The following is a 16,780-nucleotide window of genomic DNA, read 5'->3' on the forward strand; positions in this document are numbered from 1 at the left end:
CAAAAAGAAGGGAACTGCCTATGGTCGAAGATAGGGCACAGAGAGGAAAGGGTCTGAGGAAAGAGATGGAGGGCAGTATCCGATAGATAAGTCGGCCACACGTGCTCTGTATTAGCGAGTCTCGGCGCCCCCAGTCAATCCCAGGTCACCCAGCTATCGAAAGCTGAGGTTTCTTTATGCTCATTGACCAAGTTCCTGTTGTGACCGTCACTGCGGGGTCATTGTTCCTTACCTGATCTCAATAGTTTCCCGTGTGTCGTGTGTAAATGTGCTGTTTTCGGCGCGTGCCGGTTACATGTAATTCCTGACCAAGTTATTATTAGACACGCCGGTGCCCCACACGCTTATCGGTTCCCGAGAACATCTCTCAGTAATGTGTTAATGTTGTCCAGTTTCACGATACAACGGCAAGTGATCCAAGAGATATAGACGTAGGCAGGATTTATACGGATATTCCATACTAGGATACTCCCACTCTGCAGGTAATATCTCTCTCTCTCTCTCTCTCTCTCTCTCTCTCTCTCTCTCTCTCTCTCTCTCTCTCTCTCTCTCTCTCTCTCTCTCTCTCTCTCTGTGTCTCTCCTCTCTATCTCTATATCTCTTCTCTCTTTACTATCCCTCTCCCCACACACACACTACCGTCAACGAGTTACACAGAATTAGAAAACTACGCAGAAGTATATTAAAAAGATTGATTAGTGTGTGTGGGTTTTCGCATTGTGCAATGGTAGAGAATCCGAAATTGTTATTGCAGGCGATACGACAAATTGATTCGTTATGTAGGTGAACAACTATTGTCTGCGCAACTATCACTACATATTGGTAAGTGTTTTCTTGGAGCAACGTCTGTCCTTGAATAGAAAACATGACTCTTTGAATTCTCCTCTGATGCCGGTATTTATTGATGTGCATAGAGAGGATATTATTGACCAGGATTAGAGGCGAACCTCTATTGGTCTGGCTTTTCTCCAAATTATGAGGAAGTAATTTCTCCAATTTTGGCATACTCTAAAACCTGGCCTGGCCTGGCTTGGCCCCATTGGCCTGGCCTGGCCTCAAAGTTGGCCTGGCCTCACTTTTGGCCTCAAAATTGGCCTGGCCCCAAATTTTGGCCTGGCCTCAAATTTTGGCCTGGCCCCTAATTTGGCCTCTACAAAAATTTTTGGCCTCAAAGTTTAACATTTTTCTTTTTCTCATTTTTTTAGATTTTGATTGAATTTTTATTGATTTCTTTTAGAAATTGAAAATTCAATGCCTTTTTGATGTTTAAAGAATAATCATATGAAAAAATATACACAACAAGTGACCGATTTTTCAAATTTGATAAATTTTAATCCATGTTTAAACACACAGAAAATTCCTAAGACATGCATGTACAGCACTGCTCTTACTATTGTTAAGGAATAGATTATGCCAATACCAAAGCCATTAACTTTAAAACTAAGAGTCGCCACCCCCCTCCCCCACTCATTTAAAAATTAAAAACATCATTTTAAGAGACAGACCTGATTGATATCCAAAACATTTGTAAACTGGTTCATAGCATTAAATTGTAATCACTGTGTAATGCACTTTAAAATTTGCAGCTTGTTTACATTACCTGTCAACACCGATCAAGCCCAAATTTCCCAGCAGAAATTCAATATCAATCTTTTCTGTCGCTAATCTGCTACATTGGGGTCAGATTAATTGCCTATCCTGTCATTTAACATTTCACACAGTCTAATTTAATTAATGGCATTTGAGAACAACTGCAACATTGCATCCTCCGATACCTTGACTCAGAGATGGCCATTAATCATCACCTCCTGGTTAGAGTAGAGTTTCATGCATGTGTTGCTTGTATATTTAGGAAACAATGGGGAATTGTCATTATCAGAATTTGAACAAAGCAAAACATTTTGTGACCTTTGGTGTTGGTTAGAACAAATATTGGCCTCTTCCAATATTTTTTCTCAAACAAGTCATTGGTAAAAGATGAGTTACATAGATTTTGTCTGATCCTGATAGCAGTTTGATCTAAATACATTGCAAAAACATGCCATGGTTATACAATGGCAGGGTAAAAATCACATTTTTAAGTTCTTAAGAATTTCAAACAGGCTGAATAAAAATCAATTAGAATGGATTACTCGACATACCTTTTGTAATAAATATACATTGTTAGTACTATATTTTCAATTGTACCTATAATTTTTAAAAGTCGTTCACTATAAGACACTATAGCCACCAAGTAAGATGTTTAATATGGATTGAAAGTAAATCAATAAAAAAATCAATAAAAATCATCAAATTTGTAAAGAAAATATAAAAATAAATTTGAGGCCAAAAATTTTTGCAGAGGCCAAATTAGGGGCCAGGCCAAAATTTGAGGCCAGGCCAAAATTTGGGGCCAGGCCAATTTTGAGGCCAAAAGTGAGGCCAGGCCAACTTTGAGGCCAGGCCAGGCCAATGGGGCCAAGCCAGGCCAGGCCAGGTTTTAGAGTATGCCCTCCAATTTTCCTATGATTAGAAGAATGTCATCTTTGTGCTCTCGGATCAGAGAATATTTTATCTGTGTTTACTTGCAGCGTCGGTATGAAAAGGGTTTGTCCCACATCAAATGAGGAACGCGAGAAGAGACATTGTTCCCGAGAGTCAGCATCAGAGCCCATGGAGAGTACATGTAGCCTGTCCGCACGGGCGAGAGAGACAGGTGGGTGGGGGTACCTATGACATTAGTATTAAGCTTGTAGTGAATATATTTCTTTATTTGCAAGGGTCTTTACTAGATATTATTGTTATTTGAATATTAAAATCATGCGTGTATGGTTTTCAGTTCATAAAAAATGGACTTTTCTGGTAACCTGTCGTACGTCTTTTATCTGTTGGCCTGTTTACATTTTATATATATCTTCTACAGGAACCAATGATTATTAAGCTATGTAGACTTACTAGTAAGTCAGCCTACGATATATAAAAGTTTTTATTTTTACAATGTACATACGTACACCAAACAAAATTCAAAATGTAATTTAAGATTTAAATTAATTGTTTTCCAAAGTTGTTGCTACCGATACACTGCAAGCAACATTCTGTAATCAATAAGTATTTGATGAATGACTGAGATTTTGACTAAGATCTATCAGGATCCTTTTCCCGAATCTAGGTCAATTTAAATACCTCTATACATGGCACAAAATATCCTTCCTCAAAACACTGCTCAGATGGAGGTACATATGCACATGTCCATTTCCAAAGAAAGATTAGGCAACTAATTTCAAATCAGGAATTAGATTTCATGGAAAATATACAATAAGTCATGTACCACAGACACTGGAGGACGAAGACGAGACCCTCACGAACCTCGCGAAAATTTCTCGCGTGCGAATAAAAAATGATTTACAGTAGCCAGTAATATCTTATTTTTAAATTGGCCTCCTTGGATATTCCAGATTCAACTTTCTTCTCACTACGACTCCCATGGTCAGAAAGGGCCACAATGGAGCTTCAAATTTCACTATAGAAATAAATTGGGAAAAAATAGATTTTTATTTTTAATATGGATGGTACAACTTGTTGAATAATAAAAAATAATTTAAGATGGTTAGTCGATCCATATCTAACTGAGAGGGTCAAAAAGAGGGGCCACGTTTTTACATAGAACTAAGAAAGAGAAAATGAAGGCTTGTGTATAAATATATTGATTGGAATGTACGCAGGCTAAAACGTGACCTTTGGGAGTTGGAGAGGCACCAAAACCGGGGGAGACCGCAGAGATTTATGCATGATCTATAATTAAAATGGAGGCTACTTTTGTGATATTTAGACAGCAATTTAAAGGGAGCAAGTATGAAGAGTTAAAGCCAGTTATTCAGTGATTTCTGAGGGTTAGAGAGATGTCATAATTGAGATATGGGGTATATAGGGTTCTTGAACAGTCTTCCGAGAGAAATGGGGCATTTTTATATGGAGGGAAGTACGCTTGCTATGAAGATGGTTGGATTACAGAGGCTATCACTATTTGGGTGAGGACCGACTTTACAAAGAACTACCTAGAAAAAAGTCTTTTTAAATGAATTATAAAATTCAAACGGATATAATTCTCTTGTTTAATCAATGGCAGTTATATAGATATTATATAGATATTATCATGATATTATGGAAATGTGAGGTATGTGGCCAACGTGCTTGTTATCTTTAATACGAGGATATTGACAATGTTTGCTAAAAAAAAAAATACAATATACAAGAAGTTAACACCTGAGGTGATTTTATTATGGCTTTAAGTTTTTTAACCGTGTTTATTTTTTAGTTATTCAGAAAAAATTACCTGTCAAATAAGCGTGTAATCCGAGAATTACAGTCATGCATTAACTGTTTGCAATAATTCCACCATAAATCTGCCATGATGCAGTATTATGATTTGCTTTTTTTTTTTTTTTTTTTTTTTACAATTTATCGTCAAGTTGTAAAATTCATTGGGATACTAATAACATAATCGACATTATATGAACATCTTTACATTAGGACATGCAAGTAAATATTTCTGTGACGATAGAGAACTTAAAACCACACAATCCTGTTCATGGCCATGTACACGGAACCCTCAGAGTGGTACCGGGTATCTGTGTATTGAACGGATGTAGATCAGGATACTGTCCTACCGACAGACCCCTCACGGAGAAACAGGAGTTCTGGAGGCAGAGCTCATCGTTTATAATTACTTGTACAGTTAACTGTTCTGTGCAGTCGGTTTCAACGAGTGATAGGAAGTACGTAGATTCCATAAATTGTGAAGTAAGTCTTCGTTTATAAGTACATGTATAGACATTTTCTCAGGTGTTAGACGAGTCGGAATCACAGAATATAAACGTAATTCACAAGATGTAGCAGACTTTGGTATGCTATTGTACTAGTTTGTATTTCATCGGTTGTTACAAAATGTTAGTAAATTTCATTCGATTTTACAGATCGAATTTAAGAAAATTTCATCGGGTGTTACAGAATTTGTTTACAGATGTATATTTTATCAAGTACATGTAATATAGAGCTTAGTTAAGCTTGTTTCATTAGAGAAGATGCTACATAATCTAAGTATTTAAAGATAATTTTTGGTACTGGGTTGATCAAATTTCTTCTGGGGGCAAATTTGTATAAATGACAGCGCCATTGATTCCTGAAAAAAATGCAGTTTTCTGACAATAAAACTTTTGTAATTTATTTTCATTGGGGGGGAGGGGGGGGTGGTGTGCGCGCGGCTATTTGCAAAATTGTTGACTAGATGAAAGGACGATAGTGGTGATTATTTTTATAAGGTTTACTACAGGTACGTAGCATCGGGGGGAGGGGGGACTGCCCCCTTCCTTCCAACATTTTTTTCTCGCAGCAAACATTTTTCTTAAATTCTCATATAGAATACCCCCCCCCCCCATTTTTGGGGAGTGTGTAAGAAATCGAAATGAAAATTAGGAAATTAAGAGAGAGAGAGAGAGAGTTATAATATAGCCTAAGTGTATATTTGTGTCCCAACGTTTTCGAATCCGTATAAATTGTTTAAATTTGACGAAATAAGATCCCCTTCGTATTGTATGTAAGTGTAATAGTTAATGCAATACACAATCGACTTTTGGACTTTGCTTTCGACATTCGACATAGGTGGCCACACAGTACGATTTTAGTCGAAAGCACAGCGGTTGAGAAAATCGGATGCAGAATCCGACTCTATCGCATCGTGTGACCGCAAGTCGATTGAAAATCGTATAAAAAATCGGATCATGTGACCGCACCTTTTAATTAAGCCAATTTAAGACCAAAATTAAATATACCTATGTTTCCATAGGCCTAATCCCGCCGACTGAATTGTTTTTTACCACATTGAATAGAGAGATTTTTTTTGTAAAAAAAACTTTATTTTACCAAAATTCGTTTTTAGTAGATCTTTTTGTTAGCCTTGATCATTAAAATGGATGAACTAGCCTACTCGGAAACTTCACCAGGACTAATCAATTATTTACCTACCTATACCTACCCAACTTCAAAATTTAGGGTCGAGTTAGGGGAAACAAAGATTTTGTTAATGATGGCCTAAGGAAAAATTCAACCACAGGGGGTTCCCCGGAAATATGTGTATTACGTCATTAGTTTTGTTAATGACGAATTTTTACACATAGATCTACACACGTGTCGATCACCTAATACTGTAAGTATGAAGAACCATATATTTAAAATATTTGCTGTTTATTTCAACATTAATGTGATTTTTTATTCTAAAACATTAAGTCATCGGTGATTCTCGTGTTGTCTCGTGGACATTAATACATTCATTTCTTGTGCATGGTGAATGTCGGATAAAAATCACCCCAGAATTTGCCTCTACTGCTTCAGATATGCAATAAATGGCTAAAGTTTACAATATTGGGTCATACTTCGGGTCAAATACAGAAATGTTTTTTTCTTTTTCCATGGTACAGTCGTTTTACCGGTAACGAATATCTGCCTCAGTACATTAATGAGGGATGTTTTAGAGCAATACTATAAAAAAAAAAAAGTTTGTCCCAAGTTATTGCTTCCATCAATTTTTGATTATTTTTAATAAAAATACTCATACCTGTGAAAGAAATACAATTGAAATCGATGAAAGGGAATATATCCAAGATATCTTCATTGAACAATTATCCCTTTTCACTCATAAAATTTCACAGGAACGAAAACAATTTTCTTACGGAGATTTGTAATGGGAAATATTTACATCTTTTCTCCATTCGGAATACACTCGGAATGCATCGCGCAATTTTTTAACATTATCATCCGGGCTTTTTAATGGCTGATCAAATGCAAAATCTCCGTAGACTTTCAATTTTGGGATGTGTATTGAAACCTGAAGCGGTAGAGGGGGCGTTTCAAAACAGATAATCTGGACATTTTTCATATTAGTGGATGAACGTAGTTTGAGCACAAAGGTATTTACTATTATTGCAATATCAAGCAAAAAGTGGTGGAAGCAAAAACTCGGGACACTGCCCCCAAGTGGATATCTTTTAAGATATTTAGTGAACAGTTCCTGTATTAGGAAAAACAGGAAGAGTTTAATTCAAAAATAGAAACATATACTTGGGAAAATCATAAAAATACTGAGAGGATCAATTTATTTTCACACTCAGAAAGTATACACTAAAGAAATTATAGGGGTATTCCAATTTAATTGCAACATACTATACTTGCCTTAATTCTTGTGAGAAAAAAACATGTAATATCTTGAAGGGGTGGGTGGGGGTTGGGGTTGGAATTGCATCAATGAACATATGCCAAAAGCCAAGGACACACGTAAAGTTTCTCATTTCAATATTTTTGGGAATGTGCACGAGAGTTTAAGAAAATTCACTAAAGTATTGAAATATTTTTGAAATTTCCACTATGAGGACCACGTTAAACCGAAACAACGTGTTCAAGGAAACTGTGTACTAAAGTTGCTGTAACCCTTTTTGTGGGGTTTTGTTGATGGTTCAAGTTTTTCTCACTTAGTCAAGGCTTGAAAATGTGTGTTTAGAATTTACATATACACGTACTGTGTCATTTTTAATCTTAAGTAACGTCATTTGATATTTTTGAGCAAGCCTTTTCCTATTGATCTTTAAAATTCGAAATACATGTGTTAATTTTAATGCATTTGACATAAATATTTGGTTACTTTAGATAAAATATAAATAACTATATGAATTATCTAGATAGTTACTTGCTAATGAAATAAAATAATTTAAGAGATGAATATTCCCACAGCTAAGCTATATAGAGAAAAATCTCTCATATGAAAATGCGAAGAAGCTATTTTATCACAAGTAGTACATGTATTTTCAATCGATTACATACATTTTTTTCTGGGAGGGTTTAGTTACACCATTGAACACACGCGTTTTCTTCATATTGCACCATTGAAACAGTCTAATGTAGAGAAATCCCCCAAGTTAAAAAAAAAGATAATTAAGACTTGCAAGTTGTACATTTTCTTTGCCAGAAGGAGTATGATTTAACTTTATTTGGAATATTCTTTTAGGGCTGTGGGGGGGGGGGGGGGGTGCTGGGTGCGACCTCCTTTACTCCGCCACTGATTTACCGCTTATTCTATAAAATGTTTCCCTTTCCAAGTTGTGTGGCATGCAACATAAATGATAATTGATTAATAAGTAAGTAATAGAAAGTTTTAGACTTTAATGCATCCCCCATCCTTTGTTAATGTTTAGAACTAACCTACATTTTCACTGTAATCAAAAAACAGACCCAGCAAGTACATCTGATTGAAATTGATTAATAACGATACATGTACATTGATTTCTTTGTTTTAAATGATGGGGTGTATGGGTAGTATTTGACTAAAAACAGAATTCTTAAAAAGTCGAGCTATTCAACGGTAGTATTTTGTACGTAGATTTACATGTATATGTACATTAATTAATGAAGCAAACTATCTAAAAGTTATTTTGATAATCTTGGTTGCAGTTCGCCCTTACTCTTAAATTCACCTCCGTTATATCTATTCTAGATATGTCATTAATGGTAAAAACTTTCCATTTTAATTCATATACATGTAAATATGATTAAATTATAGCGTATAATACAGCAACGTTACAATATGAACAACATTATATGCTTGCACTGCATTTTATTTAGATTAAATGTCTTGAGTACGACTTTGAGAAAGCTTCATAGCTTACTCAGAGAATCGCCGTTTTGTATTCAGCCGGAGTACGAGTATGAGTATGAAAAAGTTTATAACCTCGATACCTTGAGTACGAGTACGGTTTGGAGCACGGAGTACGATTTGGAGTTCGAGATCGTACTCAAGAAAGTTTTATAACCTCGGGGCCAGGTGACACAAACAGGTATTCGAATGAAAACCCTATATTTCCGGATAATTAATTCATTATTATACCAAATAGAAATTGATTTCTGTCTTATTCGTCCCTCAACCGAAAGAAATCCTATTTCTTCTTTGTGGGTCCCAAACCAAACAGTGGATGCATATTCTATACCTGGGGTCTGGACATTGGCTGTATAGTAGCACTTTTCCTTGATGAGGTCGAGCATGATGAATTTTTTTGTGAGAAAGCAGATGTGGTGTCTGTCCTCTACATGCACTGTCAATGTTGTGGTTCCATGGGAGGTTGTTTGAGGTGGTAACCCCTTGTTACTCGGTCAGAGTGGTGACCAGTCCCTTCCATTGGTGTAAAATGGGGTGGTGCCTTGCTTCCGTTTTGGGGATACGTTGCATCAAACAGACTGCCAACGCTTATGGTGTAAAGTATCATATCGGTTTCTGTCGTAATGTTAATGAATAACCCAAGGAAAACTACATGTAACACCCCCCCCCCCCCCTCTGTAGTTGCACCCCTCCTACTTGCTGACAGAGCCCTTTATTATCCATTTATACTATAGGCACTCGCTGTATGATTTGAAAGACACTTTCTTTTTATACACTTTTATTTAATGATATTTAATAAAACAGTAAATCAGATTTGTTACTGTAAAGACGTCCATGGTTACGATTAAATGTCTTGATAATGCCATAGAAGTCATCTGTAAACCAAAAAATCAATAGATTTCGATCTGTATAAATTATAGTTACGTAACGTAACAAACAAGTCTAATCAGAGTGGCTGAAAAACAAAGTCCAAACCGCTTTGTATACACATTGTTAATCGTGTATTCTCTTGAAGTCAACGAGCCTTGACATGACGAATAACTCCGGAGTCAGCGACCCGTGACAGTGACGTAGTTCACTTGAATTCGTTACACAGGTAGTGACATACAGGTGTCGGAGTTACCAGACAGACTCGCCGCTTGTATCCTCCCACCAGGTAAGTAACATGCAGTCCCAGGGATGATACTGCTCTCTAAAGTCCACTACCCTTAAGTTATGTCGTTAAACGCGCCAGGACAGCAGAGACCAGTGTATTGTGTTGTTGTTTAATACGGGTATTTGTTTTGGCTACCCAGAGGACATGTTGTCGTGTGTTTTTGTTTAGGGCATTTCGGGTCCGAGAATATGCTGGCTGCTTTTATATGATGAAAACAGTCAAATATTGAAAACTGAAATTATTTTACGTAGTTTTTAAAGATACCAGTATTGTGCAATCGCTGGTGAATATTTAATCAATGTACTAATCTCGTGAACGCGAACGGTTTGCCCCCAATAGAAATTTTAATTCTTTTGTTGTGCTTGGTATGAATATTGTATTCAGTTCAGCTCGATTTTGAGCTATGGATTAAAAATAACAGACGTGTTATTCATTATATAAAGGGCACTGAGAGAGAGAGAGAGAGAGAGAGAGTGTGTGAGAGAGAGATTTAACACAGCAAATAACAGCTAGTCTTCGGATGCGAGACACGTTTAGACTCTGCTCTTGGGATGACGGAGTATTAAGCTGTATTGATTGCATATCCTTATGGGAAATATTGCAATGGTTTCTGTATTGATCTTTAAATTTGCAAGAAGAATAATTTAGTTTGGTCTGTCTGCGATTTAGATTGGGAGACTTAGGGTAGGGCGAATGGTACAGATACATACACAATTCATTGACACCGAGTGTAAAGGATTGAAAATATAAAATATTTATGAATTTGCACAAATTCCAGTTACTGATCCGGGGGGAAGGGGTCTAAATTAAGGATAGATTTTGTGTTCGGGAGAGTGGATGGGTGGGGAAGGGGGTTAGGTCTTGTTTTCTTGGGGGGGGGGGGGGCGGGGGCATGCAACACTAGACCGTGTACCTATTAATAACTATATATTTTTTCCTTTTGGTAAACAAAAAGTACTAGTAGACACGAGCCATCATTGCTATGATTATTTACATGTCGGATTGTCCTGTGACTTTGCATAGATTTGTACATGTACATATTTCTTATGAAGGATTTGCAAACCAGATTTCGCAATGTCGGAGTTCAGAGTTCCACTTTTAAATCCATTGAGATTAAGAAAATTTACAGGGGCTCGTCACGATATATTTGTCTAACATTATGACAACCCCTTAACTATGAAATGCACAGTTTTCTGTATAAAGTAAATGGGTAGCCCCCCTTCCTTTTTTGTTTGCAAAGTTAGACCTACCATTAGGCACATTGCATCATAGAGAGTTCAGCCCCCCCCCCCCCCCCAAACTTTTTCTTGCGAGAAATATTGAGAAGTTGGAGTCAGAGGTATACTAGTCCTAGCCCTAGCCCCCCCCCCCCCCCCCCCCCCCCCGGATTAAGATTTTTATGATTTCGGAAATTAGGTTTTTTGTGCTTGTCAAGATTTCTGAACACACTTTCAATTTGCTTCCACTGAAAAAAGTAAGAAGTCAAAGTTATCGTGACGAGTTGTACAATTACTTTTCCGGACATCCGTGGTCGGTCTTGCTTTTTACAGACGTCCGTTGATTTCCGATGATGGGTGATAAAACATGTTTTCTGCACATTTCGCATCTGTTTAATAATTCAAACAAACTAAAAAGCTGTGACGCTAAAACCTTGTTATATCTGATAAAACCACATTTTGGCTTGATAATACAGTATGCATGTATTTGTATTGCTATTTGTATTTTGTCATTAATAAAACATCAATCGATATATACATTAAAATTGAATTCAATGACATTGAATTAAAAAACTTAACGATGTTAAGTTAACACAAATATTTGAATTATGGACAGCCCATTATATTTCAGGATTAGGTTTGCATTATTATTTCATGTATCAGAAATGTAAATGATACAGTGCAGATACTATTTTTACCATATGCCGAAAGCTGCCCGATTACCTAATCTCGCGGCACCTGCAATATTATGTAGCTTAAGCCCATACCCCTCCCCTAAAAGTTATTATGCATGTAAAAGCCATCAAAAAACTGGCACTGCATTAAAGAGAACTAACTGGAACCAATTTTATTTCAGAAATGGCAGAATCCTCACAATCACGCGGTCACGTGCTGATCACCGGAGGCGCGGGCTACCTGGGCTCCACCCTCATTCCCATCCTCCTGGAACAAGGGTACGAGGTCACCATATACGACATCTTCTTCTGGGGTCCCACTGCCCTCATTTCCTTCGCCGCGCACCCGCGACTTCACATTGTGCACGGGGACATCCGGGATAAACAGATGCTGGCCGAACACATGCACGACAAGGACGCCATCATTCACCTGGCGGCCATCGTCGGATATCCCGCCTGCGACAAGGACCCGGATCTTGCTATTGACACAAACGTTGTTGGGACCAAGAACATCACTGAACTCAAAACACCCGACCAGAAGCTGATCTATGCCAGTACGGGGTCGTGCTATGGCGCTGTGGACGGCGTCTGTACGGAAGAGACCCAGATCAGCCCCCTCACGCTCTACGGGAGCAGCAAGGCTGATGCCGAAAAAATGGTCCTGGCGGCCAATGGTGTCGGTCTTCGTCTGGCCACTGTGTTTGGACTTTCCCCTCGACTTCGACTTGACCTTTTGATTAACGATCTAACCTACAAAGCCCTTACCCTAAAAGAATTCGACCTGTACGAAGGGTCGTTCAGACGTACCTTTCTGCACGTGAAAGATGCTGCACGCGCTTTTGCATTTGCATTGAACAATTACGACCAAATGAAAGGGGAAGCTTTCAATGTTGGGGACGAAGCAATGAATATGACCAAGTCTCGCGTGGCTCAGCTGATTCAGGGCCACGTTAAGGGCTGTGTGATCACGGAATCCAAGTCCGGGGAGGATAAAGACAAAAGGGACTATGAGGTGTCCTACCAGAAAATCCGCAAACTCGGATTTAGTTCCACCATCTCCGTGGAAGAGGGTATAAAAGACATGTTGAAAATCCTCCCTCACATTGCAACCACCGACGTCTGCAAATTCAAAAATGTGTGAACTCTCTTTCTTTTTATATTGACTGCTGTCGTATCATTTTCCGTCGCAATAAAAATTTTTATTATAAAAGAATCCTCTCCATCAAAAACAAGGATTTTCTCTTTTTAACATTTCGTTGGAATGTTTATTTTTCCATGTATCTTTTCCTTCAAATACTTTATATGTGCTGAATGTATTGCAATAAGAAATCGATTTTAAAGTTTGTATTTCCCAGTGCTTTGTTTATAAACTCAATAAAGGAGACACTTTTGAGGAAGGAAAATATTCATTATACTAGTATTTGTGAAAAGTCTCATATTTGTGCTGCAGGAAAGCTGCTATTGTCGGTCTGAATGGAATATTAAACCTCTGTAGGCTTACCTTGGAAAAGCTTTTTTATTAAACTTTGGATTAAATTTCACTTGATATGCATTTAATTCGTGAATGGTTTGGGGTGACCTTCCTACTAGCTTTGGGTAGTAACATACTTTATAGTGATGTGCTAATAAGCTAAAAGATCTGAATCAAAGTTCCCGGTAGAGGAAGAGTTATCAAATATACAGACCTTAATTTTTTAATATCGTAAGGATCACACCCCCCCCCCCCCCCCCCCGATAAGAAAGATAACAATATTATTAAAGGTCATTTATTTAAGACGATTACGCATTATCAATTTGTATCATTTATTTCTGTCAAATTTTCTCAACAGTGTGTTGTAGAGAGGATACCAATGAACCTCCTTAATATTTTTTCAGAAAAATAAGTCTGTAGCAGCGCAGTTCGACAGCTGTTTTGAGTCATTAAAAAGGCATTGTCCAGTTCTTGTATGCATACTTTTCAAACAAAATGACATGTAGGACTTCATATTTATTGCTCATATCTTTTGGCAGCATTTTTAGCCAGTTTCGGACAGAAACAAGCCAGTTCAAGAAATGTTTACATTCATATCCTCGAATGTACAAGATGGCCGCACATCCCCCTTAAAGAAATTGATATATGATAGAAGCACATTTATATATTTAAGAGACAAATGCAGAATTAATTATTTTTACACAACTCATAGCGTCATAGCTATATTTAGAAATATGACACATAAAAGGTTACAATGACCTAAAGCAAATAAAAAGTAATACGACCCAACACCAAACTGTTGATTTTGCGGGTCTCTCAAGGATCTCGCCTGCTCAAAGGACAGTGATCAAAGGGAAAGAACCTGAGACCGACACTCGCTCTCTTCCTAGCTTTGAAAACATTATTTGTATTTCATTTTTTTTATTATATCAGCTTTAAACTAATATTACGGTAGTCGGAGATATTGCGTATTTATGCATTCATGTCAGCTTTAATATCAGTGGTTACAGTACTGATATGTGTCTCAGGTAAAAATCAACAACGTAATTCAATGGCAGTGTTTTAAGTACGATTTATTATACTTTCATGTTAAATACTGAAATCTGATTGGTTTAGACGCAGTTGATATTCCGTTTCTATTACCCTCAGTGTTAGCAACACACTTGGCAACGGGTAACACTATATGAATAGTGCCTGTTTGGGAGGGTAACAGTTGAAATTCACACCTCGAGAAAACCATTGTCAACCGACACGAAGCGGAGGTAGACAATGGTTTTCGAGGGGTGTCAATTTCAACTGTTATCCTACCAAACAGGCACTATTTATTTTATTATACTGAATGTCTTATTATTAGAGAAAATTTTACTGCTTTTACATAGAAATGACGTAAATTCTACGGCGAACCGTACGCGCATAATTTACGCGCATGTAACAATTTGTTTTATTATACTTTCATGTTAAATACTGAAATCTAATAATAAGACATTCAGTATAATAAAATAAATAGTGCCTGTTTGGGAGGATTTTTTTCCCCCAAATAAATCTATTCAAATTTATTATATAGAAGTTTTCAAAATCAAATTTCTAACTATATTCAATTTTTAATATATTTAACAAAAGATAAAAAAAAATATTTCTGAAATTTTGGTGGTATCGAACCCTTAACATAAAAACCCTAGAAATATAAGCTTAGCTTATGGCAGGTACTCTAACCACTGAGCCATTTCAGACAATATAAGGTGTTTTTAAAAATATTATGTGTGATTAGGCCACGAATTTACGGACTTGTATTATTTTTTCAAAACGTTGAACTGTTGGGGTACAAAAAGCTATTTTCAATGTATAGTGTGTCATCTCTTTGCGTTTTTGTTGATTGAAATCGGTTTGTTTTCCATTTGACCTTATTTAGACTATGAGAAAAATATGGAGCACAGACCCACTCTATAAAATGACACTATTTGCAGGTTTTGATACGTATACGCCCTTTGTGAGTCAAAATATTTCAAGTAGTGAACATATTCATAGGTTAAAAATCAATGATATGTTAAATACATATTGTTTTAAATGATTTCTTTAAAAAATATATCAGATTTATTGATGTTTTGATTTTTCAGTAGCTTGTCCGACCGTGTAGGGGCATTTTACACGCATTGTCCACCCATCCTCTTTGTTGTAACTGAGCTTACTGAAGTTTTGATAAAAAAAAAAAATCAGATATAATTTATGATTATACTGGTTTATAACCCGAACACATCCAATATGCATGTTTTATGTCATCACTGTCGCCACATTTTCCACTGTATTCTCAAATGTCAAGCAATCAACTATCGCAGACACGGATTTACGCACACTTTATATGAAAAAAGTGCAAACATTTAAATTGTTTACCTTCTACATTTCGTTAAATGCCGTAGCTTAGTTGAACTTAGAGCTATTTCGAGTGCAGATATTTCTCACTTTTTTAAACACGGTATAAAAACAGTTTAAATGTAAATTCTTATTCCTCTTATATATGTTAGCCTCATATAAAAACTGCAATTTGATCGACCTGCATTGCTTAAAACATGATTTTTACTTGATAAGTGTAATATGTATATGTGTACAACAAATGAATATCAATTAATTCATAAACATAAGACTCATGGGCCTTATCGGTCACCTGAGTAACTGCAGTGTGACTTTTGAAATGTATATTCATGTGCATTATAATTACAGGGCTAAAGAAATCTTTTTAATATTCCTGCATTGTTTTATCAAATATTAACTTTCTTAATTAATCTATTTAGAAAAATGTTAAAAATTGTAGCATTATATCAATCGGTCGAAATAATATCACCCTACCCTATTAAATCATTAGAGCCATGCCCTTACAAAGAACCCTGATGCCATGAAATTCACAATTTTGGAAGAGGCATGCTCCCTTACCATAGTTATGTATTTAGTTCATGGGCTTAATACCAAGGGACAGAGAAGATTTTCAAAGAATTACTGCATTTATTTAGAGCCTCACCCTAACACCAGAACCCCTGACCTGGGGCCATGAAATTCACAATTTCAAAAAGGCATTTTTCTTCATCATTACTATGTATTTAATTCATCTGCTTTATATCCAGGAGCAGAGGAGAAGAGTTTTGAAGTATTCGTGTATTTTCTCTATATAATCATTAGAGCCCGTCCTAACACCAGAACCCCTGACCCAGGGACCATAAAATTCCCAATTTTGGAAGAGGAATTCTTCCTTATCACAATTATGTATTTGGTTCACGAGCATAATACCCAGGGGCATTATTGTATTCATTTAGAGCCCCCTAACACCAAAACCCATGAACCATGGGCCATGAATTTCACAATTTTGGAAGAGGCGCTCTTCTTTATCATAACTATGTACATAGTTCATCTGCTTAATATCCAGGAGCAGAGGAGAAGAATTTTGAAGTACATGCTTTATACATGTATTTTATCTCATTAAAAAATACAGTCCCTGTCGCTGGCGAAAAACCCCTAAAAACGAAGGGGAGGTCTGGAATTGTTTTTCTCAGCCACGTGAACCTTCTGAATAATAGTGTTGTGAGACCTTCAGACTTT

General features: G+C 36.7%; 1 protein-coding gene across 5 annotated transcripts; it reads left to right on the forward strand.

The window, feature by feature from the left end:
* Nucleotides 1–21: 21 nt before the first annotated feature.
* Nucleotides 22–13,270, forward strand: LOC105345794 (GDP-D-glycero-alpha-D-manno-heptose dehydrogenase). Of its 5 annotated transcripts, XM_011454093.4 has the most exons (4): nt 22–482; nt 755–822; nt 2,571–2,695; nt 11,907–13,270. In XM_011454093.4, exons 3-4 carry the CDS (start codon nt 2,578–2,580, stop codon nt 12,863–12,865), a joined length of 1,077 nt encoding a protein of 358 aa, XP_011452395.3. In that variant the 5' UTR covers nt 22–482; nt 755–822; nt 2,571–2,577; the 3' UTR covers nt 12,866–13,270. The 5 variants fall into 5 exon arrangements, with proteins under 5 accessions (XP_011452395.3, XP_011452396.3, XP_011452393.3 ...); XM_011454094.4 differs by lacking the exon at nt 755–822 and having other exon boundaries at nt 23–482; XM_011454091.3 differs by lacking the exons at nt 22–482; nt 755–822 and adding an exon at nt 857–983.
* The last annotated feature ends 3,510 nt before the right edge of the window (nt 13,271–16,780 follow it).

The sequence above is a fragment of the Magallana gigas genome, chromosome 3 (genome assembly GCF_963853765.1).
Source record: "Magallana gigas chromosome 3, xbMagGiga1.1, whole genome shotgun sequence".
In the NCBI taxonomy this organism is placed as follows: domain Eukaryota; kingdom Metazoa; phylum Mollusca; class Bivalvia; order Ostreida; family Ostreidae; genus Magallana; species Magallana gigas.

What these genes read in the sequence shown, in the direction of transcription:
- LOC105345794 (XM_011454091.3), top strand. An exon ending in CGCACGGGCGAGAGAGACAG is followed by an intron (nt 2,696 to 11,906) that starts GTGGGTGGGGGT and finishes ATTTTATTTCAG; the next exon opens with AAATGGCAGAATCCTCACAA.